General features: G+C 36.5%; 1 protein-coding gene across 2 annotated transcripts in view; it reads left to right on the top strand.

Moving 5' to 3' along the window:
* Positions 1-20,378, top strand: part of LOC127064720 (protein O-mannosyl-transferase TMTC2-like) — a 223,307-nt gene extending 202,929 nt beyond the window's left edge. Inside the window, exons 8-10 of one of the 2 annotated variants that reach the window (XM_050996214.1) lie at positions 15,628-15,768; positions 17,216-17,300; positions 19,681-20,378. In XM_050996214.1, coding sequence (XP_050852171.1) covers positions 15,628-15,768; positions 17,216-17,300; positions 19,681-20,012 — 558 coding nt within the window. In that variant the 3' untranslated portion in view covers positions 20,013-20,378. The remainder of the gene's footprint in view (positions 1-15,627; positions 15,769-17,215; positions 17,301-19,680) is intronic. The other variant, XM_050996223.1, reaches the window with a different exon arrangement.
* Positions 20,379-27,614: the final 7,236 nt, after the last annotated feature.

The raw sequence follows: 27,614 nt of genomic DNA, 5'->3' as shown, positions 1-27,614 counted from the left end.
ATCGTGAATGGTCCGATTACCTCGTTATCGTTGATGAAAAGCCAAACGTTCGTGGTAAATCGTAGAAACGAAGAGAATTTAACCGGGATTATGCGAATAGACGAACACGTTTTTTGAGATCCACCCGGCGGCGGCGCTGTCAGTACGGGACTTCGAATTCTGTTGAATGTCAAATCCAACTCGTACTCGACTCGACGTGTAGCCGTGCTTCCCGTTAGCTTGCCGCATTCATCGTACTCGTTTTCTATACCCGCGATTTTGTGATTTTGCGGGATTAAAATCTCCCATACTTTTCCCTCTTTTATTTCTTTTTCGTTCATCTTCGAAAATCCATTCGTTCGTCGAATATCTACCGAAAACATGAATCAACGTTCGTTCGTTTTCGTTAAAATGTTACAAATAAAAGTGCTTTTACTTCTACCTGACACTAACACGTACACACATACCTTTTACAAATTTGTGCAAATTGTTACAATATATAGTCAAAGGATAAAAATATTAATCACAATATTTTTTACATCACAAAATAAAGCTTTGTCTCGATTCAAAACAAAACAGAATTGTATCCAAGTCAGGTCTCATGACAAAAAAAAAGGATATATAAATCCGTTGAAAGGTATGACTTTTTGTTTGAAAAACGTAATACTTGTTCGAATATTTACTGAACTTATTTTTTATTTCCAAATAAAAAAGTCCCAAAGTTGTTACAATATCAAAAGAAAATGTAATGCGAGAAACGGTATCGGGATCGATCGTTCCTTCCAATTCGATTTGATTAGAGTAAAAATAATTAAAAGTTATTCTAGATGACCTAGTAACGGGGCAAAAAAAAGGAAAAAGAAAAACATGATGGTTTTCAACGGTAACCTCGCGCGGCCTCGGCTAATGCTTTCCCGAGGACCAACTGAAATGCACCGAGACGCTTTTAAATTACAAGCTAGGAACCTCGTTCGCCCACGCCGCCTCCTTCACCGCTCTTCTTCGCTTCTCCACCTACCGTTCTCCTCTTTCAACGTTTTTGTGTGCAATTTTAATTTTAACGCAAGCCATTCCCCGGCACAGCTCGCCACGGTACCGGCGCACTTTAATCTTCCAGAAGAACGTCCATTGTGTATCGTCCTACTCGTATCCATCTCTCTCTTTCTAGCTCTTTCACTTTCCGTTATGCTCCTTTTATCTCTTCTCTCCTTCTTCCTATCCCATATTCTATCTTTTTCTCTCGTTCACTCGCTCGCTCGCATATAGTCTAGTCGCCTATTTCTCACACTCTTAAATTTTACCGTGTACCATACACCTTTGTACGAGAGAAAAGAAAAGATCTACGTATAAAGAACGAAGGATAAAGAAAGAGAAAAAGAAATGGAGAGAGAGAGAGAGAACCGAAAGTAGAAAATTTTCACAACGATGTTGTTACCAGGCAGTGTTCACATGAATTAAACCATCTTTTCTCTCTTTCTCTCTTTATCCCTACAAATGCAACACACCTATCCTATCTCGCATTTCTTTCTTTCTCCTATATACCGTTCTCATCTGAGACCTTCGAATTTCGTTTCCAACATTTTCAGAGATGTTCCCTTACAAACTATACTGTTTTATTTCAAGAAAGGAAAACTCCGTTTCTCTAAAAATAGTGATCCGTGAAACTAGATTCTTCACTTCGTTTTGAAATATTCATCCATTTAATAAAGTCGACGTTGTACGACGAGAATATCGAAAGAGCGATCTTGAAAGTGTAATCGTCTATCTCTTTCCCTCTCTTTCTCTCTCAAGCTTTCTCCTTCTCTTTATCTCTCTCTCTCGGTCGTGAATCTCGAATGAAATAAACGGGATCAAGATAATGCTTCAAAGCTCGAGCGTTTTTATGTATACAATCGGCTTTTCTTATAAGTAAGTACATCGTAGTTCCGATCGAACACAGCCGCCGATTAGATGAAAAAAAAAAATAATAAAATAAAAAAGAAAGAAAAGGAAAATAACTCTTACGAAAGGAGATCACTTCTAAACGAGAAAGATCTTAAAAAGATGAGAAATCGAAAACGATTGGGGAGATAAAGACGGAAGAGAGTAAAACGGAAGGAGAAGATATAATCTTTTGGAAAAAGAAAAAAAAAGAAAGAAAAAAAGGAACAAACACAGAGATAGAGATATAAAGGAGACAGAGAAAAGGAGTAAGGTTAGTCGAATCTAGGGGAAATTTAGTTCCCAAAACGAGGGTCTAATCGCCGGCACGATATCTCTCTGGACTTTACGAGATCCCATGTGCTGCGACCACGCGCAAACACGCGCACACACATACACGCACAAACATTGAGCAAAGTCACACGAATAGACCAATAACTACGAGAGAGAGACAGAACGTGCACGCATTCTGGAAAATACGAACCACACGAGCACAGATGCTGACATGGACACGGACATAGACACGCACATACAAACACAGACGTACAAACCTACTCACACACGCTCGCGTTAAAGTACAAACACATTTACAGTTAGTTCGACTCTCGGGTACACACAAAGGCTGTAGGGTAAAACATCGTCGGCAAGATTACACCAGAGTTTCGCCAGTTTCCTATGTTTTATCGAGATGGCCCTTCTCTTTCTCTCTCTCTCTCTCTCTCTCTCTCTCTCTCTCTCTCTCGCTCCTTTCCTTTTCCAACAGGACAGCGAGAATTCTAGCTGAAACACACTACCTCGTGGAAAGCCGGTTTGGAACTCGTGAATAATACTGTGTCCTCGTAGAAGTACGGAATGAAAGAGGTAGGGATGCGAGGTAGTAAGCGGGAAAAGCGGGAAAGGGGTCTGGATGGTATTGGGTAAGGCTCGAATTGGAGAACGTGTCGCATAATCCTTTCAATACGGACAAATCCTTCGACGTGCAAAGGATTTTCCACGCTCCCCGATGAAATAATCGTCGAGCTCGATTGATTCGTTTCGTTCGATAGAAATAAAAAAAAAAAGAATTGAAAGAACGAACGGGCAAACGAGTCGGCGATAGTCCATCAAAGAATTTTCGATAGGAATCGAGCTTTTCCGATGTTGTGTCGTACCTAAAAGATGTTTCCTACCTTTGTTACGAGTATTGAGTCAATTTCGCTCTATATTATCGATAATCGTTTCTACGTCGGACAAAGGCAATCACTTTCTTTTTATATAAAAATGAAGGCGATATCGTATATAATCGAACGAAATAAAAATGTTCATTCGCATCATCGAGTAGATCTTCCTTTACGATCGATAAAATTTTCATAAAACGGAACGTTTTAATCGTGAAATTAATCGGAATCTCGATTGAACGAGGAAGTGTTAATCGATTGAAAGTTAATGTGCGAATGAGATCCGAGAATTGCTACGTAACACAAATAGTAAATATTGGAGGAAAGAGGATATAGAGAGGTAGATAGATAAAGAGAGAAAAAGAGAGAAAAAGAAAGAGAGGGAAAGAGAAATATAAACAGTGGTTCGTTGTCGACAGTCGATCGTAATGGAACGAAGTTTTTAGCGCGAGTCCTTCGACATCGAGTAGATAAAAGACGCTAGATACGAAATAGGTCTTTTATTACGTCCAGTGAATCGAAACATTTTTCTGCGAATCGAAAGTGTTTAAGGAAGTCGTAAAATAGTTGAAGGATAACGACGATGTCGCGTGTGGAAATAAAGGGGTGAAAATAGAGAAAGAAATGTTTCAATATAAACCAAACTCGATCAACGACCATTACCGATCGAATTTATATCTATCATGTTATATGTATATATGTGTGTGTATGTGTATACACACGCATTCTCTCTCTCTCTCTTTATCTATCTATTTATCTACCTACCTATCTATCTATCTATCTATCTATCTATCTATCTATCTTTCTGGAAAACATTTCCGTAAGACTAGAAAAGATGGAAAATATTGTCCGATATCCATCATTATCGAATAACGCAAATTACTTAAGAGAAAAAGGTAGAGTCTTAGAAGGCAAGACCAAAACATGCTTATACTCTGCCAATCTCAGATGATTTATCGAGACAACATTTTTCGCTTTCGCCGCGTCAGCAGAATATTATTGATAAAGTAAACTTTTAAGACGCGTTCTAAGGCTCGACCAAAGTCGATTTATCTACATTACGAGCTACTACTCTACCTATGGTTTTAGAAGTCGATATTTTTCTGTATGAAAAGGAAAGAAAAATTTTAGACTCGTATGTCTGAAATCGATTTACTTTTTTAATAATTCATAGGTTAATTCGATGTTTCGAATTAATGTATTAATATTTACGATAAATATTTATGATAAATATGATTATAAGAAATAAAAGTAAAATTGACGAAATCGTACTACTCTTTTACGACTATAATATATTTCTCTATCTTAAGTTTAAGTTAGTTTTATTTAATATGTTTCACAATCATTTTTTCAATTTACAACAGGTATTATCACAGAGTATGTAAATTCATACTTGTACTCAGAATTAACTCTCTCATTTTCGAGTATTACTCAACGCGAGTGGCAGCACTCACTTATTGATTATTGGGGGAGAGAGAGCGAGAGAGAGAGAGAGAGAGAGAGAGAGAGAGAGAGAGAGAGAGAGAAAAGAGAAAGAGGGAAAAATCCTTCTTACGAGAGCGTGCTCATAGTTCTTTTTTCCTTCTGCCTCTTTGTCTCGTGAATTCTCGTTGTGTGCGCTCACGTACTCTATTCGTTTCTCCAAAGAAAATTTACCCTCGCTCACTCATCTTCGGAAAAATTCAATATTGTATTGAACGAGTACGGGTTAAAACAAAAATTCACTAGCATCACCAGTTAAGTGCCTGTAAAAGGACGATCTAAAAGGAGTCCGTCCGAAAATTTAATTTTTATCGCATCAGCATCAAATTCTATCGTCCTCCGTCTTGCATCAATAAAAAAAAAAAACTCGTCTCGGTTTCAATCTGAAAAAAAATCAAAACCGTTTTATAATTATGATTTTTTAATTCGGTTCATAACTTTTCTAAATCTGTAGTTCTAATAAAAAAGTTTATCCCTATTGAAAGCAAACTCATCGAACGGTATATGTGTGTATTGAAAACAAAGATTCCTGAAATCATGTATAATAAAAACTATAGTTTATAAGTAAATAACTTTTTTTGCTTCTCTTTTTATTTTTTAGCACATCTTTATCGTGTTTACGTGACAGGTATCCAGTTTTATGTTAATTAATATGGGAATTTTTTTTTTAATTCATTTTTCAAACATTTACTATTGTTACAACCCTTTCTCTTGAGAACAAATTTTTTTTCTATAAATCTTTTTCTAATAATATAATATTGTGAAAAGTGCCATTAAAAAAAAAAATAGTTCGCCTAAATCTAATTATCAAATCTTTTAATTATTAGCTTATCGTAAATTATTACATCGGACTTTTTCTTCCAAATATTTTCAATGCATACAAAATTCAATTTAATCTATTATATATACTTTTGTTTTATATACGTAATTGTTCCTTTACTTTGCATATTTGGATCGTATACGTTATTGTACCGTACATTTTATCGGATTTATTTAACGCAATTAAATTTCATACATACATATACGTATATTTATCAATTGTCATTTGTATTTAGTAGTAATGAAAAAAAACGAAAAGAAATACGGAAAGAAATAGAAATAAAAAAAGTACATTTCGCAACTTTTCCCTACATTACCTAGTATGATATTCGTTTTAACAGAAGAGAGATCGAATAGGGGTAAAGAGATCTTCGGTTGGATTTGATATGCCTTATTTGCGTCCCATCGTTGGTTCTGATGCAACATGGACGGACACTCGAATCTAGAATCAAAGCACGAAGGGAGCCTCGCGGCGTCTATCGGATTATACTCAGCGATTAATCTACTAGCCTCACGAGCGTAATCAGTCGCTTGATTGTTCTACTCGAAGGGTTGCCACCGGCTTCGCTCGAATCTTCCCTTTCTCCTCTATTCCTCTTCTCTCCCGAATTCCCTGCGTCACTAACCCTCCGACGCCACTCGGGGCTATCCGCGAGAACCGATTCGTATTCCGGAAGGTGTCTCTCAGAGACAACGTGCATTTATTACAAAATTAGGAGGAGATCTAAGCAGAATGCATGATTTCCCTAATTCTAGCTGGGACGACGCGTGTCCTTTTCTACCTTCCAACGGAATAGCAAATTCGTTTCTATGAAACGTTCAAAATTATCTCCTCTTTGTGTTTCTATTTTTTCTTCCCCTTGCTATTCTAAACCTTTGAAAGCTCTTTACGTTTAAGTACACTCAAATTAGAAATGATTTAGAGAGAGAGAGAGAGAGAGAGAGAGAGAGAGAGAGAGAGAGAGAAAGAGAGAGAGAGATACGATGCTAATGTCAGTATATTTGAGATAAATTATAAATTATCGACTGATAAAGAATTAGAATTAATAAAAAATCGAAGTAATTTCTTAAAACAAAATATCAAGAATTATATCGATCGAACGTTTACATTGTTTCCTTTGTTATATCATATATTTATTTTTTACATCTAAACGATACTTTACATTACTTTACGAAAATCATCGAACAGTTTAACACGAATTTTCGAATGTTATAACTATAAATATACAAAAAAATAAACACATACACACATAATGATAGAAAAGATATCTATTAAAATAACTTTTTTCTAATTTCGTTCATTTATAAAGAATACAAAACGTTCAGATATCAATTTAAACGTCTCTATCCTGTGTATTCTTTATTCTTCTTTTTCTTCTTCTTTTTTTCGTTCTTCTTCTTAAGAATATTCTCGATTTAAGAATCGAGATAAGAGAAAGTGAGATAGAGATTAAGGGCAAGAGAATTCTTAAGAAAAGAATTTCCTTCTAGGACTCTTTAAAAGGAAAAAGGTTCAATTTTAGTGCGCGTCGAAGTGAAAGAAGAGAAGACGGTCTAACGATCGCCGTTTAATAGTAGGAAAGCCTCGAAAGATTTAACGCGTAATTTTCTCGTATCTAGCATTGATGAATTTAATTCGAATCAGGAATGGAATTATCTATTCGTCGATTTGAAATCGCTAGAAGATGATCTTGCTATATAGCAGGTGCGTATTATACTACAAAATGCTTTAACGCTCGCATTAACATGTTAAACGAAATTACCTTCGTCTCTTTCTATTTCTCTCTCTCTCTCTCTCTCTCTCTTCTCTTTCTCTCTATCTATCAGCTATCTATCCATCTATCTATCTCTCTCTCTCTCTCTCTCTCTCTCTCTCTCTCATACACTTAGATTCACTTAAACTTCCTTATGGCTATCATCCTTCTCTCTCTTTCTCTCTATCTCTCTCTCTGTCTTACTTTATACGTCCTTCGAAAACAATTAACCATGTAATTTCCTTGCTCGATCTGCGACATTAATTGTTTGCCCTCCGAGCCGAAGGAAGGCGGAGCTTCCTGACAGACGCAAAGTTCTGCGAGAGGAACGATTCACTTACCGGAAAGTGTCGTACCGGAGGCCAGGAACTAGTATTACGCTCCGAATCAGCGTGACTCCCCATGCGACCGTTTCCCATGTATAATAATTGCGCAATTAACCGGACCACATTCCCTTCGTCCATTCTTCCCCTCCCCCCCCCCTCTCTCTCTCTCTCTCTCTCTGCTGAGTTCCTCTTACTAAATGTCTGCGGTAAAGACAAATTTCTCGAATTAAAACTTTGAAGGAACCGAAGCGTCAAGGGACTCTTCAAATATGTTCGAAAAGTACTCGTTCGTTCGTTCGTTCGTACGTTCGTGTCATCCTCATTCGTTAATTTTGATCTGTTTTCTCGAATTTTCGAGAACAAAAAATAAAACCAAACCGACGAATTCGAGTCGAATGGACCAACGAAAAATTGTGTGAACGGTACACCGTGCCGGATGATTAATTAAAACCAATATGTTGATCGCGTTGATTAATTGACGCCGTTGTAAATGGTCGATATAGGAAACGAAATTAAATTAATTTACAATTAATTATTCGCAGGTGAGAACGGCGGCATTTTTCTTCTCTCAGTTTTGGTCTGATCGATTGATGAGAAACGTAGTTAGAGAATCGTTGTGGAATTATCAAAATTGTTTATACGAAGGGATCATCTTTTGTCATTTATTTTTCATTCGAATTTAATTGAAAACAATTTATAAATTTGTAGCAAAAGCCGAGGATAATGTTCTATCGTGCGTAAAGTATTTCAACTTTTATCCTGATTTGATGAATAACATTTATTTATTTATCGTCCAAAGTTTTTAATGTATTTCGAAAAAAATCCTAAAAAAAGTGTAAAACGAAACTTGTAAAAATTATCGTCCATACTGGCATCCACATATGTATGTATGTATATATGTACGCGGCATGTGAGATTGAATACAAAGAAATTAGATTTATTTTTTCTGTTAAATCTGTCATACGAACCAACGAGCAATCGAATAAAACCGTTTATCGTATATAGGAATTGAGAGTGACGTTTCGTAGTTTGATTTTATAATAAAATTACTTTTTTTATTTTTATTCTTAAATGCGATATGAGAACCGTAATAATTTTTTAACGAGTTGTACATGAGAAAAGAACGACATAATGCCTAGTCAGATTTTAGTAACGCGTAAGGTGGCTTATATAACGGTTTAAACGGCTGAGAATCAAAGATGAATATATCTGCCGTCATCGCGGTTGACCCTTCCACACTAACTATGCTTAAGCGAATACGCAAAACGCAGGGTGCCGCGTTAATCGGATTATTCTCAGCGATTAGTCTCCTTGCCTATCGCGCTCATGCTCATTCGTGTCAGTATACGTTTGGTCGTGTTCCTTATGGAAGAAATAGGTATGTCCGACATTCTCAAAAATATTATTTCATGTACCATATCGTACTACGTAATAAATTTATAATTAATATCCAGGCAAGATATGCACGAAGGAAACTTGATTAGTATTAAAAAGAACAAAGAAAAAGATAATTATCAATAAGATATAATATTATAAATTATGGATAATTAATAATATCTAAAATAACAATAATCGAATATGATAATATCTGATGTTGACCATGATAAATATCTAATAAAGGAATAAATAATTATTATATGAGATATTACTATCATTATTTTTACCACATTAAATCAAGAAAGCAATTGTCTCTTGATGTCATGACGAATTATGCCATTCTTAGTTGTTCCCATGTACCTGCGTACGTACGTACGTACCTACGTACATCAAACGCGTCTTTGCGGTCGCTTTACAAGCGTTACCAAGCAGCTGTCTAATTACAAGGCTCCCCATTTCGTCGACTCTAATTGTTTATCCCACATCCATGTACGAAGATACATATTTACGAGAGTAGCTAACTCGTACTTTTCGTACGAATGAGCACGCAGAGTAATAGTAGGTACGATATATGCATTGTATATGAGTCAGAGCCATTTCCAAAAGCCGTTATGTCTAGTAAAAATCAAAATTGTGATTTTTTTACGCCATCTGTTAGACCGAACCAATACTATACATTTTTCGAATGTGAAAAATAGGAAAAACACATTTGTTATCATGGATGAAAATACCAATGAAAGTTGAGTACAGTTCGAAATCACGTTATGTCCATGTTCAGAACAGTACCAAAACCCGTTGTATTCATCTACCATTTCACTGCAACAAAACTATGCTGTTATCGCAATATGACTAATACTTTTTCAAAACCCGTTATGTTCTATTTTTCTTTTTTTTTCCCATAGTAATCTCTTGTAGTCACAGACCTTGTTAAACTTCAAGACGTCATAAATCATAAATGAAATATCGAAGAAAAAGTATGGAACATGTGCTCGTTAGATTCGTATTAATATTCTCAACAACATAAAGGGTTAGAGTATAGAGTTAATATTTAAAAAATATATAACCATAATAATGACTTTAATATCTTGACAACAACATCTTCAGATAAAATAACTACAAGACGTATTAGATTTATTTATATAGTTTAAAATCAGACTCTTTTTATATTTTATTGACGCTACAAACAGTTCCAAAAGCTCTCAATTATAGGATCAAAAAATCTTTCAATTATAGAATCAAAATCTATTACGTTCAGCAAATTTTTATTAATTTAAATAAAATGATTGCTATATGACTTCTAATTCTTATATCGACTAAAACGGCATAATTGTTGTCAAACATTAAAAAAAAAGAAAGAAAAAAATACTGATAAAATATTCATTTAGAATTCTGGCGATTCCGAAAAAAATAAATTTTATAAACGAATAATTTTCATAACAAAGTTAAGAAATAGACGACTCAATTATATAACTATGCTTCATATTGTTCCACTGGTGCTACGTAATTTATAATACTAATCGTTTCAGTTCTCACAGAATATGCACTCATATACACTTCATTAACCATATTTACAAAATAAAACAGAACGCCCGGCAAAATGATCGATTCATTTTTGTACTGTAAACTCGAGTTTTTAAAAAAATGTCGCAAATGTTAGAGAAAAGTTGATAGTAGGTTTTGCATTCTTTATAAAAATGAGACAAGTAACGTTTAATTATTAGCGATAGTAATTATATTCAATAAATAATTTTTTATCGTATTCATATTCATATTTACTATTAATGTATCTATATTATCCACATATTAATATATATGTATATATATTTTATCACACATATATATATATATATATATATATATATATAATCATTCATATTTATTATAATAATAATAAATATAATCTACATCATTCATATTTACTTTTTAAATCAATTTGAATATATCACACAATCTTATACTTCTATCTTTCTAATGTTTACATTTCTTTCTTCCATTTTTTTTTTTTTTTATCATATTCTCCCGATCTTAGAAGATAATTTTCTCTTTAGAAAATATTTCTTTTCTATATATAAAATATAAAAATATACAAAATAAAAAATATAAAGATAAAATATAAAAATTTATTATTCAATTCTATTCTTCGATTAATATACAAATAATGAAGAATATATATATATATATATTGCATACATATACAATATGTATATGTAATATGTATATGTAATAATAACAATTGAAATATCAGGAAAATAAATGACGATGCAAAGTGATTGCTGCGTGAGCGTGTGCATTAATTATCTATTATTACCAAATTAGAGCGAACCCGTCGTCTTGCTCCGCGCAAAATTCATAACGTTGGAACGTTCGCGAGTTAATACGACTAATGACACGTGAGTAACGAACGATCGAGCAGTCGTCGTTGTTGGCCTGGCTTTCGTGTCTCGTTGTCGTTGTCGTTGATAACTCCCATGAGAAGACGAACTAATTATATGTTCGTTGATTCATTCGTTTAGTCGGTGGCGCTCGTAATTACACTGAAAAGTCCTCCGTCGCTAATTCGCGATCGTTAATATCGTCGAGAATAGCGGGAAACGATAACTCGTTTAAAAAGGAAGAAAAAAAAGAAAGAAAGAAAATTTCTCCGTGTATGCGTGTATCTTTATCTTTCTTTTTTCTTTTTACTTTTTTCCTTTTATTTTCTTTTTTTTTTTTATCCTTTTCACTCCCCTTTTTCCCCATTTGCTTGTTGGCAAGTATTATTACGAAGGATATTCCGTGTTATCAGTGTCCCTTTTTCCAAATGAAAAGTACATTTCTATAGAAGAAAAAAGATAGATACACATAGAGAGAGAGAGAGAGAGAGAGAGAGAGAGAGAGAGAGAGAGAGAAAGACTGTCACGTGTGTTACATTCACCAATGAACCAGGATATCCTTTTTATCCTATACATCGTTGTGTGCACATTCCATAAAATGAAACAGACCGATAATGCGGAAAAACGCGTAGACCTGAGCACACATCGGTTGGTAAGCATTATTCTCGTTTTTTGTTGGCTCGCTACGATCGATTCTCTTTCTGTCGCACGCTTTATCGTCCACGCCTTTCATCGATCGTCATGAAACGATGTCACGAGACACTCGCGAGCACGCGCGCGCCCGACTACGCTTTTCTTTTTATATAACGTTTATTTTTTGTTTTTCTTTCATATTACAACTATCGCTCTCTTCTTCGTTCTATTTAATTAAGTAGATACAACTCATCATCTTTTATGAATATCATGAAATATTTCTTTATAAAAATGAATAAATTCCTGTCCTCCATTTTCTTTCCTTCTTCTTTTCTTTTGTTTATTTTCTCTTCTTTTTCGAAAATTTATCCGACGAAGAAAATTGTTATAAAGGATATCCTAAGGTTACACGAATGAAATATGCTCGTTCCTTCGAACTATGTCGATATGAGAAACGAAGCCGTGTTACAATTATTTTCCGTCTATAATCTTTTACAAAAGAGAAAAAAAGAAGAAAGGAAAACGAGATGAGCTTTCTTCCCGGGAGCGTTTCGACATTGTCCTCATCGTCGTTGTCGTCGTCGTTATCGGTGATTATCCTGGTACAACGTACAACGAGGACAATGACGACGTAAGAGAAGTTTGAAAGAAGTCTGTAATAAACAATACGGAAAATGTGGAGATCGATGTTTTAACGTCGATGTCGAAAGAAGATCTTTAAAGGAAAAAAGAAAATCGTGAGCATGCTCTAACAATAAACGATGTGACAACGAGAAAGAGAGAGAAAAAGATGGAAAGAGCTCGATGTTTAAAAAAAATATCAATAGATTTTTCAAATGGCTCTGCGTATATGCACATGCGCACATATCAACATTATCTTCTCTCTCTGTCTCTCTATCTATATATCTAACTATCTAACTATCTATCTATCTATCTATCTATCTATCTATCTATCTATCTATCTATCTATCTATCTCTGGTTGCTTCACTCGCTCTATCCAGAGTACAATAGGTGAGCTGCGATCGATGGTAAACCATTAGCATAATTAACTGCGTGTCAGACACGTGATATATGATGTAACCGCTTTTATCCGTCGTTATACACAAATATAGGACGGTCAAAAAAAAAATATCAATGTTGTAGATAATGAAGCTCCAGAGAAACGGAAATGACGGTTGGTAAATCCGATTTTTTCTTTTGGAATTATGAATATGACCGAATCGCGGAACCATTAGCGAAATCAACTTCTCGTCGAATTAACGTTATTTCGTTCTTTTCGTTATACTTGCTTTTATCGTGATAGTGCGATAGCAATTACGATGACGGTCAATTGGGACAAAGAAAATAAATGAAAGAAAGAAAGAATAACGAAATCGCGGGTTCTCTTTCATCACATCGATAATCCGTATGGAAAATTGCGAAAGTTTGAAAAATCGATAGAAAATGCATATTTATCTACTATATCTACTATCTATCTACCATTGCCATTCTCCCTTAGCAAGGAGATAAACTTAAACTTCGCCGCGTTTACTTTCGATCAACAAATCGATTTCGAGCTTGCATTATCGACGAATATGAATATTCATAGGAAAATTTCTGTCCCTTTTCTTCACTTAACTTCATCTTTTCCATCGTCCTTTCGTCGGGAAGGAAAAGTTTCAACTAAGACGACGGAAGCAAAGAAGTTCGATCGTCCAAAAGGATTCCTTTTCGACCCTCCTCGCGGATTTAAAGTCGGAAAGATTTAAAGAAAAGAAAGAAAGAGAAAGAGAAAAAGTAATGCTGGGTATTGGCGGCAACCGACGTAGCAATCTTCGATGAAATAAAAGAAAGAGAGAGAGAGAGAGAGAGAGAGAGAGAGAGAGAGAAAGAACAAGCATTTTCAACGGAGTAAGAGAGAATGAATAGCAGGAGAGTAACAAAACGATAGTAACAAATAGAAATCGATAACTCGGGAAAGCGATAATGACGGTGCACCATCTGGTGCAGTGAGTGGCTTGTAAGCCTAAACGCGACCGCGTGTAACACATTTGAAAACTAGTCCAAGTGAATAATCACCGGGAACAATGCCTACGATTACATTTCTTCTCATTCTCTTCTTTCTTTTTTCTCTGGCTATACTAAAGTTTCGTAAAGTGGATTATTTGACGATGTAACCATGCTTTCTTTTTTTGCATTTCTCCAATTCTTCGTTTTATCTTTTCTCTCGGCATTATACTCTGTGATATTCCAAAAAATATCGGAAGTGAACAATTTTACTCTCTTTCTCTCTTTCTCTCGCTCTCTCTCTCTCTCTCTCTCTCTCTCTCTCTCTCTCTCTCTCTCTCAAATCTTTTCTTTTTCTCTCTTTGTTTTATACATATACCTTTCGTTAACATTTCCACTCGAAAGCTTCTATTCTTTTTTAACCATATACCTTTTATTCTCTCTCTCTTTCTCTCTCTCTCTCTCCTTTTCTCTTTTTCTTTCTGAAAATAAATCAAAACTAATTAGACACGTCTATCTCAACGCGAAGAATGTGAATTCCAATTTTAAAATATTTCATAAAAATGTTTAAACAAAGAACGAAATGGAGTGTAAAAGAGAGAGAGAGAGAGAGAGAGAGAGAGAGAGAGAGAGATAAAAGGATAGAGATTTTCGTGCATAAGCGGAAGCAAAGGTAAATCGAACTTTTCATGATGTGCTCCCCATTACTTACGCGTGATCGATACAGATTATTTCACGTTGACCTACATAATCAGCCGACACGAAATGTAAGAGAGAAAGAAAGAAAAAGAAAGAAAGAGAAAGACAGAGAGAGAGAGAGAGAGAGAGAGAGAAGAAAAGAAGATCTATCGAATCATGGAACAATCGAGTCGGGCAAGAGCGAGTTCGATATTCGATCTCTCTCATTTCTTCCTTTTCTTTACCTTCGACTTGCCATTTGTCTTCTACGTTCGCGAAGGTTCGCCAACGTCTCTCCTCTCCTTTTATTTCTCCTTTTTCACCTTTTCATTCTTTTTTTCTCTATTCGTTCTTTTTTCTTTTCCTTTTCTTTTTCTTTCCCTGTCTTTTTCTTTTCTTTTTCTTTTCCCCTTTTTTTTCACTTCCCTCGCACGTCCAGCGTGAACAAAATCATAAAAGTTTTTAGCCTACAAGTTCAAGACGGCAAGATACGCGTTCTACCGGTCTCCCTTTTTGTGTTCTCTTTCGGTCCAATAACAAAGGGAGCTTTCGGTGTTGGTTGCTCCGTAACGCTACCCCATACTCTACTTACGAAAACTCCTTTCGATCTCTTCGTGTACGTGAGCGCCGGATCTTCGAGTTTCGTTGGCCATTAGCGGCAGCCGTCGGCCCTGAAAATCAGAAAACTTCTTAACCCGATTTCCACCTACCGCCCTCTCTCTTCTCCTCCTCTCTCTCTCTCTCTCTTTCTCTCTCTCTCTCTCGCTCGCTATCTTGCTATCCTTTTCAAACCAATTACCTCTTTCCTCCACGGATTTATCGCACGCATTGAAATATTAGTCCGTAAGTTTTCTGCGCGCAAGGTGGACTTTAAAAACTACTACGGTGGTCTTTCGATTTCAAAGAAATCCGTCATTTTTCGTCCAGTTAAAGAAAAAGAAAAAGAAAAAAGAATATTTATATATATGATTATTATCGTTACATTTACGAGCAAGTAAGAATATTCTAAAGAATTCTTACATTGTAATTTACTTTTCATAAACGTGCTTGTAATTTGGTAAACCTCCTCCCCCTCCTGGTTCGAGCGTTGTTGAAACGTAATTACTTGGAGCACGTAAAGAAAGATTGGCTTGTCACTTGCAGAGCGTTTACAATCTACTGGGAGAGACGTTGTCGAGGCTGCAACAGTATGCCGAGGCTGAGAGATGGTTCCAAGCGAGTTTGGCCAGCCAGCCTGACCATGTGCCGGCCCACATCACTTACGGAAAACTTCTGGCTCGAAACGTAAGTCGTTACTAGTTTTAAATCGTTTCCACCTTGTCGGATCGCCGCGAGTCGAGTTTCCAAGTCGGATTACGATCTGACTTACGTCATCCGTTGAACTTTCGACTTTGTCGGTAGGTACTTTGAAAAGAGAGAGAAGAGAGAGAAGAGGGATAGAGGAGAAATAAGAAAAAACAAAACAAAAAAGAAGGAAAAAGAAAAAAGAAAAAAAAATTAATGTCCTTTCCTATGAAGTTTGAAACGACTTTGAGAAAGTATGTTCCATGTCTATCGTTTCGTACGAAACGTTTAAATGTCGCGTTACAAAACGCAGAAAATGTCGACCGAACCACCCCCTCTCCTCTTTACCCAACAATCGTAGTATTTTTCACGACTCATCGAACAAGAAAGTTAGTTCATAGGGAGAATACGTTATGAAAAGAGTGGAAGATCGTCGAATCCTTCCTTCTTCGAGAATTGATAAGCTCGGCGCGTTTGCTCGTCGACGTTCCTTAGTCCGATCACGTATCGACCTACATCACTTGACAAACCTTGGACTCGACACGTAAGTAGTTAGAGCTATTTCGACCGGACGAATGCGTCAATTGACCAACAAAATCTTGTTCGTACACGAACGTTGACCCACATCACTTGCCTCGATTCTCACAACAGGAAGTCTACATGGTCGGACAAAGTGATTTTTATGGTAGAATTGACTTACACCAAGGAAACGCAAGGAGAAAGAGAGATTATCTACGAACCGTTCGAGTTGCTTCTGTGCAAGAAAAAAAGAAAAGAAAAGGAAGAAGAAAAAGAAGAAAAGAAAAGTAAAGAAAAAACAGAGGGAAAAAAAAAGAAAAAAAAAGAAAAGAACAATGAATTAATCTCTCTCAAGATGTACGAATTAAATTTGATATTTCTTTGTCGTTGTTGTCAGTAATAAATATCAGAAATAACTAAGATAATGTTATATATTTGTTTATAAATATATTCACGTGAACCGTCGGTTATTGATTTAATTCGGTAGTATAGATGATTCGTTTGGATGCATTATCTTTTTATCGTTTTTCCTTTTTTTTTAATACGATACGTATCGACATAGAAATTTTCGATGGAAGATGAATGATAAATTTGATGAATTTTTCATTAAGACCACTTTCGTCCTAATCACTGACATACGGATATATCTGTGATAATCACGTTTACGTAACAAATGCAAATAGGAAAGTCTCAGCGAGTAGATTGTCAATACGTTAAGATTCTCTCACCTTTCTTTTTCTTTTTCTTCTTTCTTTCTTTTTTTTTTACTTTTTTTTCATACTAACAACTTCCTCTTCCATTTCCGACTTATCTTTTCGAACTCATTTATTCGATCAAATAGATGCTCGAGAAAGTAATCAAGTAAACGTTTTCTCCTCTCGCATTGGATGATCGAACAGTGAGCGCTGAAGCGTTCTTTCTTTTACAGTCGAGTCGCATCCTGGAAGCCGAGAGATGGTTCCTGAGAGCCCGTAGGTTAGCGCCGGACGATCCGAGCGTACACCATCATTACGGTAGGTGCAACAGAATACTGTTTTAATTAGAGCTTCCTCGAATTTATCGATGAGAAACTCCTTTTATCAATTATCTTAACCAGCTCTTGATGATAACAATCTTCTTAAATCATCGATTTTCTCTTCTTTTCTTTCCTTTTTTCTCTTTTTCTTTTTTCTGTTTTATTTTTGATTCTGAAACATCCAATAGGCATTCGCCACGTTGTAGATATAGGTTCTTCTTCGTTATTAGGATAATGAAATCCTCATCCATCTCTTGTCTCTCTCTCTCTCTCTCTCTTTCTCTCTCTTTCTTTTTCTTTCTCTTTCTATCTCTTCGCTCTTATCCTCGAAATTGAATGTCCTCTTCCTTAAAGTGAAAATTCCTCATCCATTGTAACAACAGAATAATTGATTCTTGAGCATCCTAGAGAATCGCGTACAAAGAGGTAGTCGAGAATTTCCTCGGTAGGGACAAGATGTCGGGACAAAGTGGATATCCGAGAATCGAGGAGAATCATTTTGCGAGGAAGCCAAAGGGGACAGATTTGCCATAAATACTGTCATAATATTTGCGAAGGGGTTGTTAAAGCATCAAAAAAAAAGAAAGAAAGAATAAAGAAAGAGAGGAAGAGAAAGAGAGAGGAAGAGGGAGAGAGAAATGATAACAAATCGCAACGAATAAGAAAAGATAACTTCGATATATATAGAAATTCCCGTCTGAATTTGTTTCCTTTCACACGTTTCCTCGCTTATTCATCGAATAAATATTACATATTTCTACGTTTTATACCACAAACATTACATGCTTTCTCTCTTTCTCTCTCTCTCTCTTTTTCTTTCTCGCTCTCTGTCTCTCTTCTTTGACGTTTTATATATTAACGAAATGTACAAAATTCATATCATCCAACATCGAATTCAAGTTCGACGAATAAAAATTTCCTGAACAAAATTCGTTTTCCTTTCACACGTTTCTTCACGCTAATTCATTGAATAAATATATATTACTACGTTTTACGTTACAAACATTACAAGTTTTTCTATCTCTTTCTTCGAACGTCCCAACATTATTAACACGTTCACTGTTTGATGCAATCTAGCATAATCAAGCGATATATTTATCTAATATCTTTCATAACTTTTTTTAAATGAAAGATATTGGAGAATTTATTATCATAATTTTTCTATTATACTACATATATTATTACCACATATATTATTACATAGACAAGCTATAGTATTTTAAATGTTAGGGAAAAAATTTAGCTTTTCTATCTCCTTTCTTCGTCCTCTTACAACTTTGATATTTTGCTTTAACAAAGCGAGGACACTCGTATAATAATAAACATCGAATTCAAATTCATATGAAAATTTCCAATTAAATATTTGTCTCTTTCGCCTGTTTATCATTAATTGTAATAAATGTTATAACATTATGTATCACAAAAATTCTATGCTTCTCTCTCTCTCTCTCTTTTTCTCTCTACCACTCTCTGTTCTTTTATGATTTACTTTTTTTTTCTTCTTCTTCTTTCTTTTTTTTATTTTTTTTTTTTTTTAACATCGTGCGAGAAACTCACATCATATCATCGTGGAAAATAACGACGACGCGAAAATTTCAAAGAAAATACGTGCCACCGTATATCCTTCGAACAAATGTTTTCCCTATACGGCGAAACAATAAAACGGAGCCCCAAGTGCCATGCCCGAAGCTCGTCGTTATTTTTCATCGCTTTCCTCTATCGACGCTCGCGTTCGCGTTCGCGTTCGCGTTCGCGTTCGCGTTCGCGCTCGCGCCATTGTTTTTCTTATCGCTAGCACATTCATGGGAAAGTTTATTCGGGCGAGAATGAGCGATACCCACGACGCTGATTTACAAGAGGCACGTTACTATTTTGGGTGATAAATTTTGTTCGGAAATAAATAACTTCGTTTCTTTGAAAAGAATCAATAGATAGTCGATATCTCTATAAGGTATTCAAAACTGAAACAAATTTTACAAAATCATATTTTGAAGAAATGATAACAAAATAAGATACGTAAGAAACTTCAAATCTTAATTTTTTGAGTAATTTTCCAACGATATATTCCAAAAATTTATAAAAGTTTGTATCACATTATAAGAGTCTACGTTTCTAATAGATCGTAAAAACGATCTCGACGGTTTGAAATATTAGCATACATATTCATCGAATTAAATCCTACGAATGATTAACTTTTTAAAACTTAAGAAATACTCGTACATAGGTGTACATGTTCGCATTATTCTTCTTAACAATATGAATATTTTGTTATAAAATAAAGACATTAACATTAAGGATCATTTTTGGAGCACATTAATTTTGTATTATTCAATGAAATCTCGATATAATCGTTTAATAAACGTACTCATATGTCACAGGGATATTCCTGACGTCACAAGGAAGATTAGCAGAAGCTGCGGAAGAACAGTTAAGAGCCGCTGAACTTTCGAGATCGGACTATGAGCTCTCGGTTGCAGCTGCATCGGCTCTTCGTCAAGCGGATCGTCGTGACGAAGCTGAGATCTGGTATAGGCACGCAGCGAATTTGAGGCCGCACGAGGCACGAAGCCATACGAATCTTGGTGCGATCCTTCACCTGAATGGGAAATACAAGCAGGCGGCCGCTGCTTATAGGGAAGCTTTAAGGTTGCAACCAGGTGACGCTACGACCATAACGAATCTCCATAAATTGGCGGCTCTCTTGGCGTGACCGAACAACAATAACTACCATCTGATTTATTGGTCAAGCGACTATCATCATCGTCATAATCACGAGGACAAAACTCCGTTATGTCGTTGTTGTTGTTGTTGTACGATAAAAAAAAAGACCCATTCTATTCAAAACCCAAAAAAATCACTTACCGTCAACGTCGATTCCCCGTGGACGCTACAACTTTACCAAAAATCTATCCCCGATATTCGTTTGTATATCCGTCGGTGTGCACGACGACGTCACGAAGCCGAAGAATTCGCTTCCACTTCGATGACGTCGTCGCGACGCCGAGACTTGTATCTCGCCTGCTATGGTATGTAAAGAATAAAGCTTCAATTATTTTTCTCTAACATAAGACCGGTATTTTTGAATCTTTTTCCCTTAATCTCTTTCCAATGTTCCTCTTAAAAAATACTTTACTCTTGTTTCCTATTTAAGAGAGAAGAAACAAAGATATAATAACATCGATACAACATCGAAAGATAAACCGTTACATCCGATTAATTATTCATTAACCTACATGTTTATTATCCTTAGCGAGCATTATCTATGTACGCGCGTTAAAGAAAATTTGCAAATAGACCATTGAAAAGATTTTACTGTAGACAGACAAAACCGTACCGAGAGAGAGAGAGAGAGAGAGAGAAAGCACAACCATATAAGAGGCATCGTTATATTCGAGGATACGCATCCGTTGAGGCGTACTTCTGCAACGTAGAACGAAGATGGTTTGGTCCTAATTTCTCCGTGGTAGAGTTTCTCATGACGGTAATTACCTCGGCTAGGTAAGTTCGTGTAAGCGCACTAATATCCGTCCTCTAACCTTTCTTCTTCATCTTCTTTCTCTCTCTCTCTCTCTCTCTCTATTTAGTAAAGTTCCCTTAGAAACTCACGCTACTGAAGCTCCATTAATATCGAATCTATTTGCACGAAGATACTAACTGGAATATTTAAGTTTACACTTTAAATCACACCCCCGAGCGAACCTCGGTCGACTTGAAAAGGGGTAGCGAAAGAGAGAGAATAAAGATAAAGAGAAAGAGAGAGAAAGAGAGAGATGGAGAATAGATAAACGTAGTATGGAGCCACCTGTCGCTCTCTACTCAGAGACAGTTTCTGTAAACACTCGACGAGCGCCACATCGGTTACTTACCTTTACTACGCGAAGAACTCGCTTCGTTATCTTTAAAGCGGAACGTCGTCGTCGAGCCAGTCGAAGTATGTACTTCGTCAAGTCGCTTCAGCGCATGCCGAATGCCACCTCGTTCGTTTCTCCTCTAGGAACTCCTCTTCCTCTCTTTTCCCTCTATCATTCCATTCTCGCGCCTTTTACGTATTACCATCCCCTTCCTCCATCTCTCCAACCCAATTCTCCCCCGTCTTACGCCATCTTCCTCTCGTCTTCCCACTCACCACCACTCTCTTTTCCACTTTTTGTTCGTCGCCGACCTACTTATCATTCGTTTACCTTACCTCCTTTTCTTTCATAAATCTCGAGCCATCGCTATCGAAAAGTTCCCCCTTCCGAGATTCGATTTATCTACGAGGAACTAGTCGACTCCGCTTCTTTCTTCTCTTCCTCCGCCCTCTCTTCTTCCTTTTCTTCCTCTTCTGTTTCTTCCTCTTTTTCTTCTTCTTCTTCTTCTTCTTCTTCTTCTTCTTCTTCTTCCTCGAGTTCCTTTAACTTGTTCCAGCAACGCGAACTTTCTCGTCTCGGCTCTCTCTTTCTTTCTCTTTCTCCCCCACCTGCAGCAGATCCGCCTATCTTGATTTCTATTCTCTTATCCGATCTTTGGGGAACTATCTCGTCTCCGAATCCCTCGAAGAAATAACTTCTCCCTTCTTCTAAGATCATTTTATATACGGCGTTTTGTGAACTCCTATATGGTAGCAATAAATTTTCATACTTGCACTCAGTGTTACAAGCCCTGCGTTGTCTCACGATTACGTCCAACTTTTAAGCTCGTTGAGATAAAAATAGAAATAGCAAATTCTTCCTTTCGTCATATATATCTTTTTATTTCGTTGATATCGTTATAAGAAATATTATTAGAAATATTAAAACGGATATTAGTCGGAGGATATTTCGCGCACGCGAAAATCTTTTTTCTTTCATCCTTACTCATTTACTTTCGTACTTCATGCACGAGAAACATCAGATCCCAATTGGCCAATAATCCTTCGTTTCTTTTTATGCTTCTATTCTTTTCAGCTACCCCTTTACGCTTTTCCCCCACTCCGTCCCCCACCCACTCCCCCCTTCAAGTGACTATTCGTACTTATTCGACCTCTCTTCGTGACCATTTCGTTTTCTATCTTCTTTTGTATTCCAACCTTATTTTCCTTTCCAACGAAAGGAAGGAGGAGAAGGAGAAGGAGGACCTGGAGTACAATAAAAGATGGGCACGCCGGATAGGAGAATGTTTATTATGCTCTAGAAGTCCCTAAGGATCTTGACCTGCCCACTTTGTCGATACAAAGAGCGTGCTACAATGTAAAACAACGAAGAGAGGAGGAGTGGGGTAGAGAAAGAGAAAGAGAGAGAGAGAGAGAGAGAGAGAGATACTTTCGTTATTCTTTCAAGATGCGAAAAGCTTTGCTCGCGATACGTTTAATGATAACAGTCCGTATAACCGTATAAGAGAACAAAGAACCGGACAAATTTATTTTATGTGGTGTGTAATGGTATATAGCATGCCGGTTGTACTTGTTTCTACGAAACAAAAGGAACGGTTCTGGGCCAAGCTGTTATCACGAAAAAAGCTTCTACACGAACCACTAGGCTATTTTTGAGTGAAAATCACTCGTAGGATTGAATGGATGCTTCGTTTATTTATCGGTAACTGAAATCGATATTTTTGCTTGAATGATTCAAATTTTGGTTCCGTTACCTAGCGTTTATTATATTACTTTTTTAAATCTGCGTTTATTATATCTTTTTTTAAATCTAAATTAGAAGTGTGAATATACGAATATTTAAATGGGATTCTCTCATAGTGATTAATTTTCATATTCGTATTAATTTAGAAATGAAAGATGGATCAATTAAAAATAGAAATAACCGAAAGATCTTGAAACGTTTCCCTTTTTCATCTTTTCGTTTTCTTTTTTTTTTATAACGCGGCCATACAGGAACTATTTTAATTAAGACTCCGAAAACGGCAGGTGCCTAGTCTCGAAAAGTTCGCCAGCCATGAAGGAATTTATAGACGCGCGTGCTTATTACTGAGAGAAACAAGGCTGCTAAAGTTGTAATTATCTTTTCTTCATCGCGCGTACAAGAAAGAGAGAGAGAGAGAGAGAGAGAGAGAGAGAGAGAGAGAGAGAGAGAGAGGAAAAGAGAGAAAGAGAGAGAAGGAGAAAAAGAGAGAGAGAGAGAGAGAGAGAGACGAAGTGCCGTTTAATTCCGGCGTGCTGATTTTATTGCCGGATCGATAACTAATTAAGCGTCGTCTCTTAGCACTTAATAAAATAGGACGACGAAGATAGAAAGCGGTGAGGTAAGGGAAAGGCAGAGAAAAGAGAGAGAGAGAGAGAGAGAGATGAGAAAAAGCATGGATGATAGCTTCAGATGGAAGAGGAACACGACTAAGAGAAAGAAGAGAAATTCTCGGAATCTTTCCGTTCGAACGAACAAACCCCTTTTCCTTCTCGTCGTTGCCACACTGATCGTTTCTGAAATGAATCGGTCCATTAACCACCATCCGTCACGGTAGAAGGCAAACATCGAACGAATGGGAGGAAAAATAAAAGACAAAAAGGAGGAGAGGAAAGCAACCTACGTATCTCGATGTGATATCAGGGGTGATAGCGTGTTGCGCTTCCTTTCGTTCGAGTCGATTGCGTCAAATCAAAGTAGGTAAGTAGATAGGTTGGTAATGTAACTGTTGGAATATTTCTCTTTGATCTTCTTCATCGGCTAAACGTGCTTCTTCAAGTTTTATGCGAGCGAGTTTACGCAACTCGCTTTGAAATATTTTACGAATAATTGTTTACTTCGTGGTACATGCATAGTTTTCGTCGTCGTCGTCATCGTCGTCGTCGTCGTCGTCATCGTCGTCGTCGTCGTCGTCGTCGTCGTTGTAGTCGTCGTTGTTATGCTCTTGAGTCTCTAAAGTCAAACGTGTACCTTTATTACCCTTATGACCCTTCAGAAAAAGAAAGAGAAAGCGTGTTGAGCTTTTGTCAGCTACTTTCTCCTATTCTCATTGAGAGAGAAAGTTTCCGAGAATATTATTTTCTGCGATCTTTTGTACTCCTTTTTTTCTACCTTCATTCTTAATAAATTATACCGCAAGTAATTGTGGACAGAAAATGTTGTTTTTACTTAATCCATACGTTTTCTGGAAGTCAAGATTTCTAATTCAACTATATCTGAATGCGTTTCTTTTATCCGTTGTCTTGTTTTTTCTTTAACTATAATCGCTTCTATATTTAATTAAATTCTTTTGTAATCCTGTTTTAAAAAAGAACCCGTTTCGAACGATACTATAATAACGCAATAACGATAACGCTATTGCGTTATGAATAAAAAATATATTATACGTGTTAGGTACAGTAACAAATAATTTTTTTAAGCACGTAATAAACGAAATTACGTCTCTCTGTCATATTTAGAGATTATCTTTTAATGAATGGAAATAAGAAAATTTCATTGAATTCCAATGACACGTTCTAAGTCAGTGCGATTTTTAATGGTGTAAAACGTGCTTCTCGAAATCGTCAAAAAGTGTACTTGACAAGAAAAAGATGCAAGATTTAAAACACCTCGCGTAAAATGTGTTAACCACTAACGATTAAATTCTTCACTATGTTTTTTTTTTACGTTGGTTAAACGAAAAAAAAGGAAGTCACGCTAGTGGATTGAAATTCTCGAAGATTTATGCTCCAGTTGAAATATCTTGACACACGAGATTTCTTCCGAGGTTTTCCAATTTTTTCTTTTTCTTTTCTTTTTTCCCTTTTCCTTTTTTATTTCCTTCTTCCTTTACTTTGATGTATGTATATTTGCCGCACTTTAAAATAAGAAATTACGGATACTCCCAAAACCTTTTTACTCTACTTTTATTTCGAAATACACCGACTCGTCGGAGAGCGCGTAATACATTTATGGCGGTAGTCGTCGTTATATTTTTTAATAAATTATTTTGCAACCTTACCTGGGAATAAGCGCACTCGGAGGGCGAACTCGTGCGATTTTATATCGTACCGAGTTACGGAGCACTTAAAACCACTGTCGTTGTAATAGCCGTAGAGGTAAAGCGCGATGTGAAAAGCTAACGACGACCGACGAACAAAAACAAGAAAAAAGAAATAAAAAAGAAAAAAGGAAAAAAGGAATGGAAAAAATGGGAAAAAAGAAGAGAGAGAAAGAGAGAGAAAGAGAGAAGCAAGCGAAAATCGTCGTTCCTACTATCGCGAGAGCTTCGTCGATCCATCACCATTATATTTTCCCTTTTTTTTCTGCTCGCCGGTGCAGTTAAACCCGTTTCCACTTCGCGAAACCCGACGCGAATGTCGATGAGATTCGTTCATGACGAAAATGACTGTCGTCTATCGTCTTTACCTTCGTTTGATCGATGCAATGTTTTTCCTTCAAATCCAACGATACTATTGTCAAACGTGACCTCTTGGAAACATGATTTTAAAAGATAAATTTTAACTTATCGTAATTTAAAAAAATATATTTCTATACAGTACGTAGTAACGCGAGATAATAAATATAAAATAAAGTAATAGTAAAGTAATAATGAAAAATAATTAATATTAACCGAATACCAAGATACGATATAAAATTATGCAGTATCAACAGAACGAATAAACAAGTATGTATGTGTGTGTTTGCATGCATTTGCGAGCATATATTATCTTTTCTAATTTTTCGAGAATCTATATTCAACGAATCGTTTGAATCAAACGATTCGTTAGAACATCAGATAGATATACATATACCAACTACGTACATTTTAATCAGCGATCTAATTCTGGCTGAATAGTCAAATATCATAATTTATGCGTATCTACATCTGCCCGTGCCAGATTTCGAATAATTAACCCGATTTATAGAGAGAAGTACTATTTCAAAGCAAAAATAGTCGATTTTTCCAATGTAACGTTATTACGAATTAAACAAAAGCACCTACCGTACAAAGACAAAAAGTTCATTGAGAAAGAATATTTTTTGTATGTTCAACATAAAATATTCGTCCTTTCGTCATTTTTGCGTTCACCCAATCGCGATTAATTTTTAACCCGGAGTAAACGTTAGGGATCCACGAGGAAACAAGCAACTTTAGGAATAGTCCAGAAAATCAAATGAAAACTTTCTTACCTCTTTTCCCTCTCCCTCGCCCTCTCTTCCCGCCCAGTGGAGACTGCTCGAGCAACGCCTCTCATTTTATCGACAGCCACGGACGCGGAATTCGATAGAGAAAACTCGGAAAAGTTTCCGCAAAAGCAAACGCGGTTGGACGTTAGCGATACTTCAAAGCGAAAGGAGTTTCGTTCGCATCGTGACGTTAATCGAATACACTTGATAATAGAAACTATGTGGATGAGTATATATATATGTGTGTGTGTGTCGTCTGTATTGGTCATGGTAGTCCTTACATTAGCAGAGGAGAAGGTAGAGAGGTAGAGAGGTAAAGAGAGAGAGAGAGAGAAAGAGAGAGAGAAGGAAGAGCCAGGTTGTATTGTACGCTCCGTTTAAACGAGCGGATGTAGCGTCAGAACGGAAGTCCCGCAACACGGTGAATGTCCGCCTAAAATATTCGGGTTCTGGGGACTCCTGCTAAACCAACATCCGCACCAGTAAAGCGCCTTCAGGGTGGCCTTCGTTGAAATAGTCTCTCACTTCTCTTTCTCTCCCTCTCTCTCTCTCTCTCTCTCTATCTATCTCTATGGTACATAGCACTATAGGTATACTCTATCTCGTTTCTACTTGCTGTCACGTACGAATTTATGACAGATTATGTACGAAGGGTGAAGGGGAGAAAGGGAAAGAGAGAAACAGGAAGGAAGAAAGAGAAAGGACGATGCAATGGGCTGACAACCGAGAGAGAAGGGAGGAAGTTATATAATTGTCTTGGATACTTCACAGTACGTTCAAGCGTGGGCGCTGAGTTTCAACGGAGATTAATGACCAAGACAAACATAATTATTCGCGAAAGCATTTTTGTCTTCTCTCATAGTTTCCTTTACAAGTACGTGCTATGGAATATAAACACATAAACTCGAAACGAGTGGTCGAGCGTCTTATGCGATTAAGGGGAAAGAGAGAGAGAGAGAGAGAGAGAGAGAGAGAAAGAGAGAGGGGGAAAGAGAGAAAACCCGTTCGCCTCGAATTAAACAAATTTATCGAATGCGAGACTTACGAAACTTCCTCCACCCAACTTACACCCAACGTAACAATAACAAACGGTCTTTCTAGGTAAGTCCATTAAGTTTCGGACTTATATCCTCGCTTCCAAGATAGCATGTTTCCTCTCTCTCTCTTTCTCTCTCTCTCTCCCCCTCTTTAGAAAATTAGCACAGGTTAAGCATAAAATATGTATCACATTAACATGCCCCTTACGTCCGAGGTCGCTCTTATTAATTCCA

Source organism: Vespula vulgaris, chromosome 1 (genome assembly GCF_905475345.1).
Source record: "Vespula vulgaris chromosome 1, iyVesVulg1.1, whole genome shotgun sequence".
NCBI lineage: Eukaryota > Metazoa > Arthropoda > Insecta > Hymenoptera > Vespidae > Vespula > Vespula vulgaris.
Note: the sequence above shows the minus strand (reverse complement) of the source record. Positions and strands in the feature narration are given on the sequence as shown.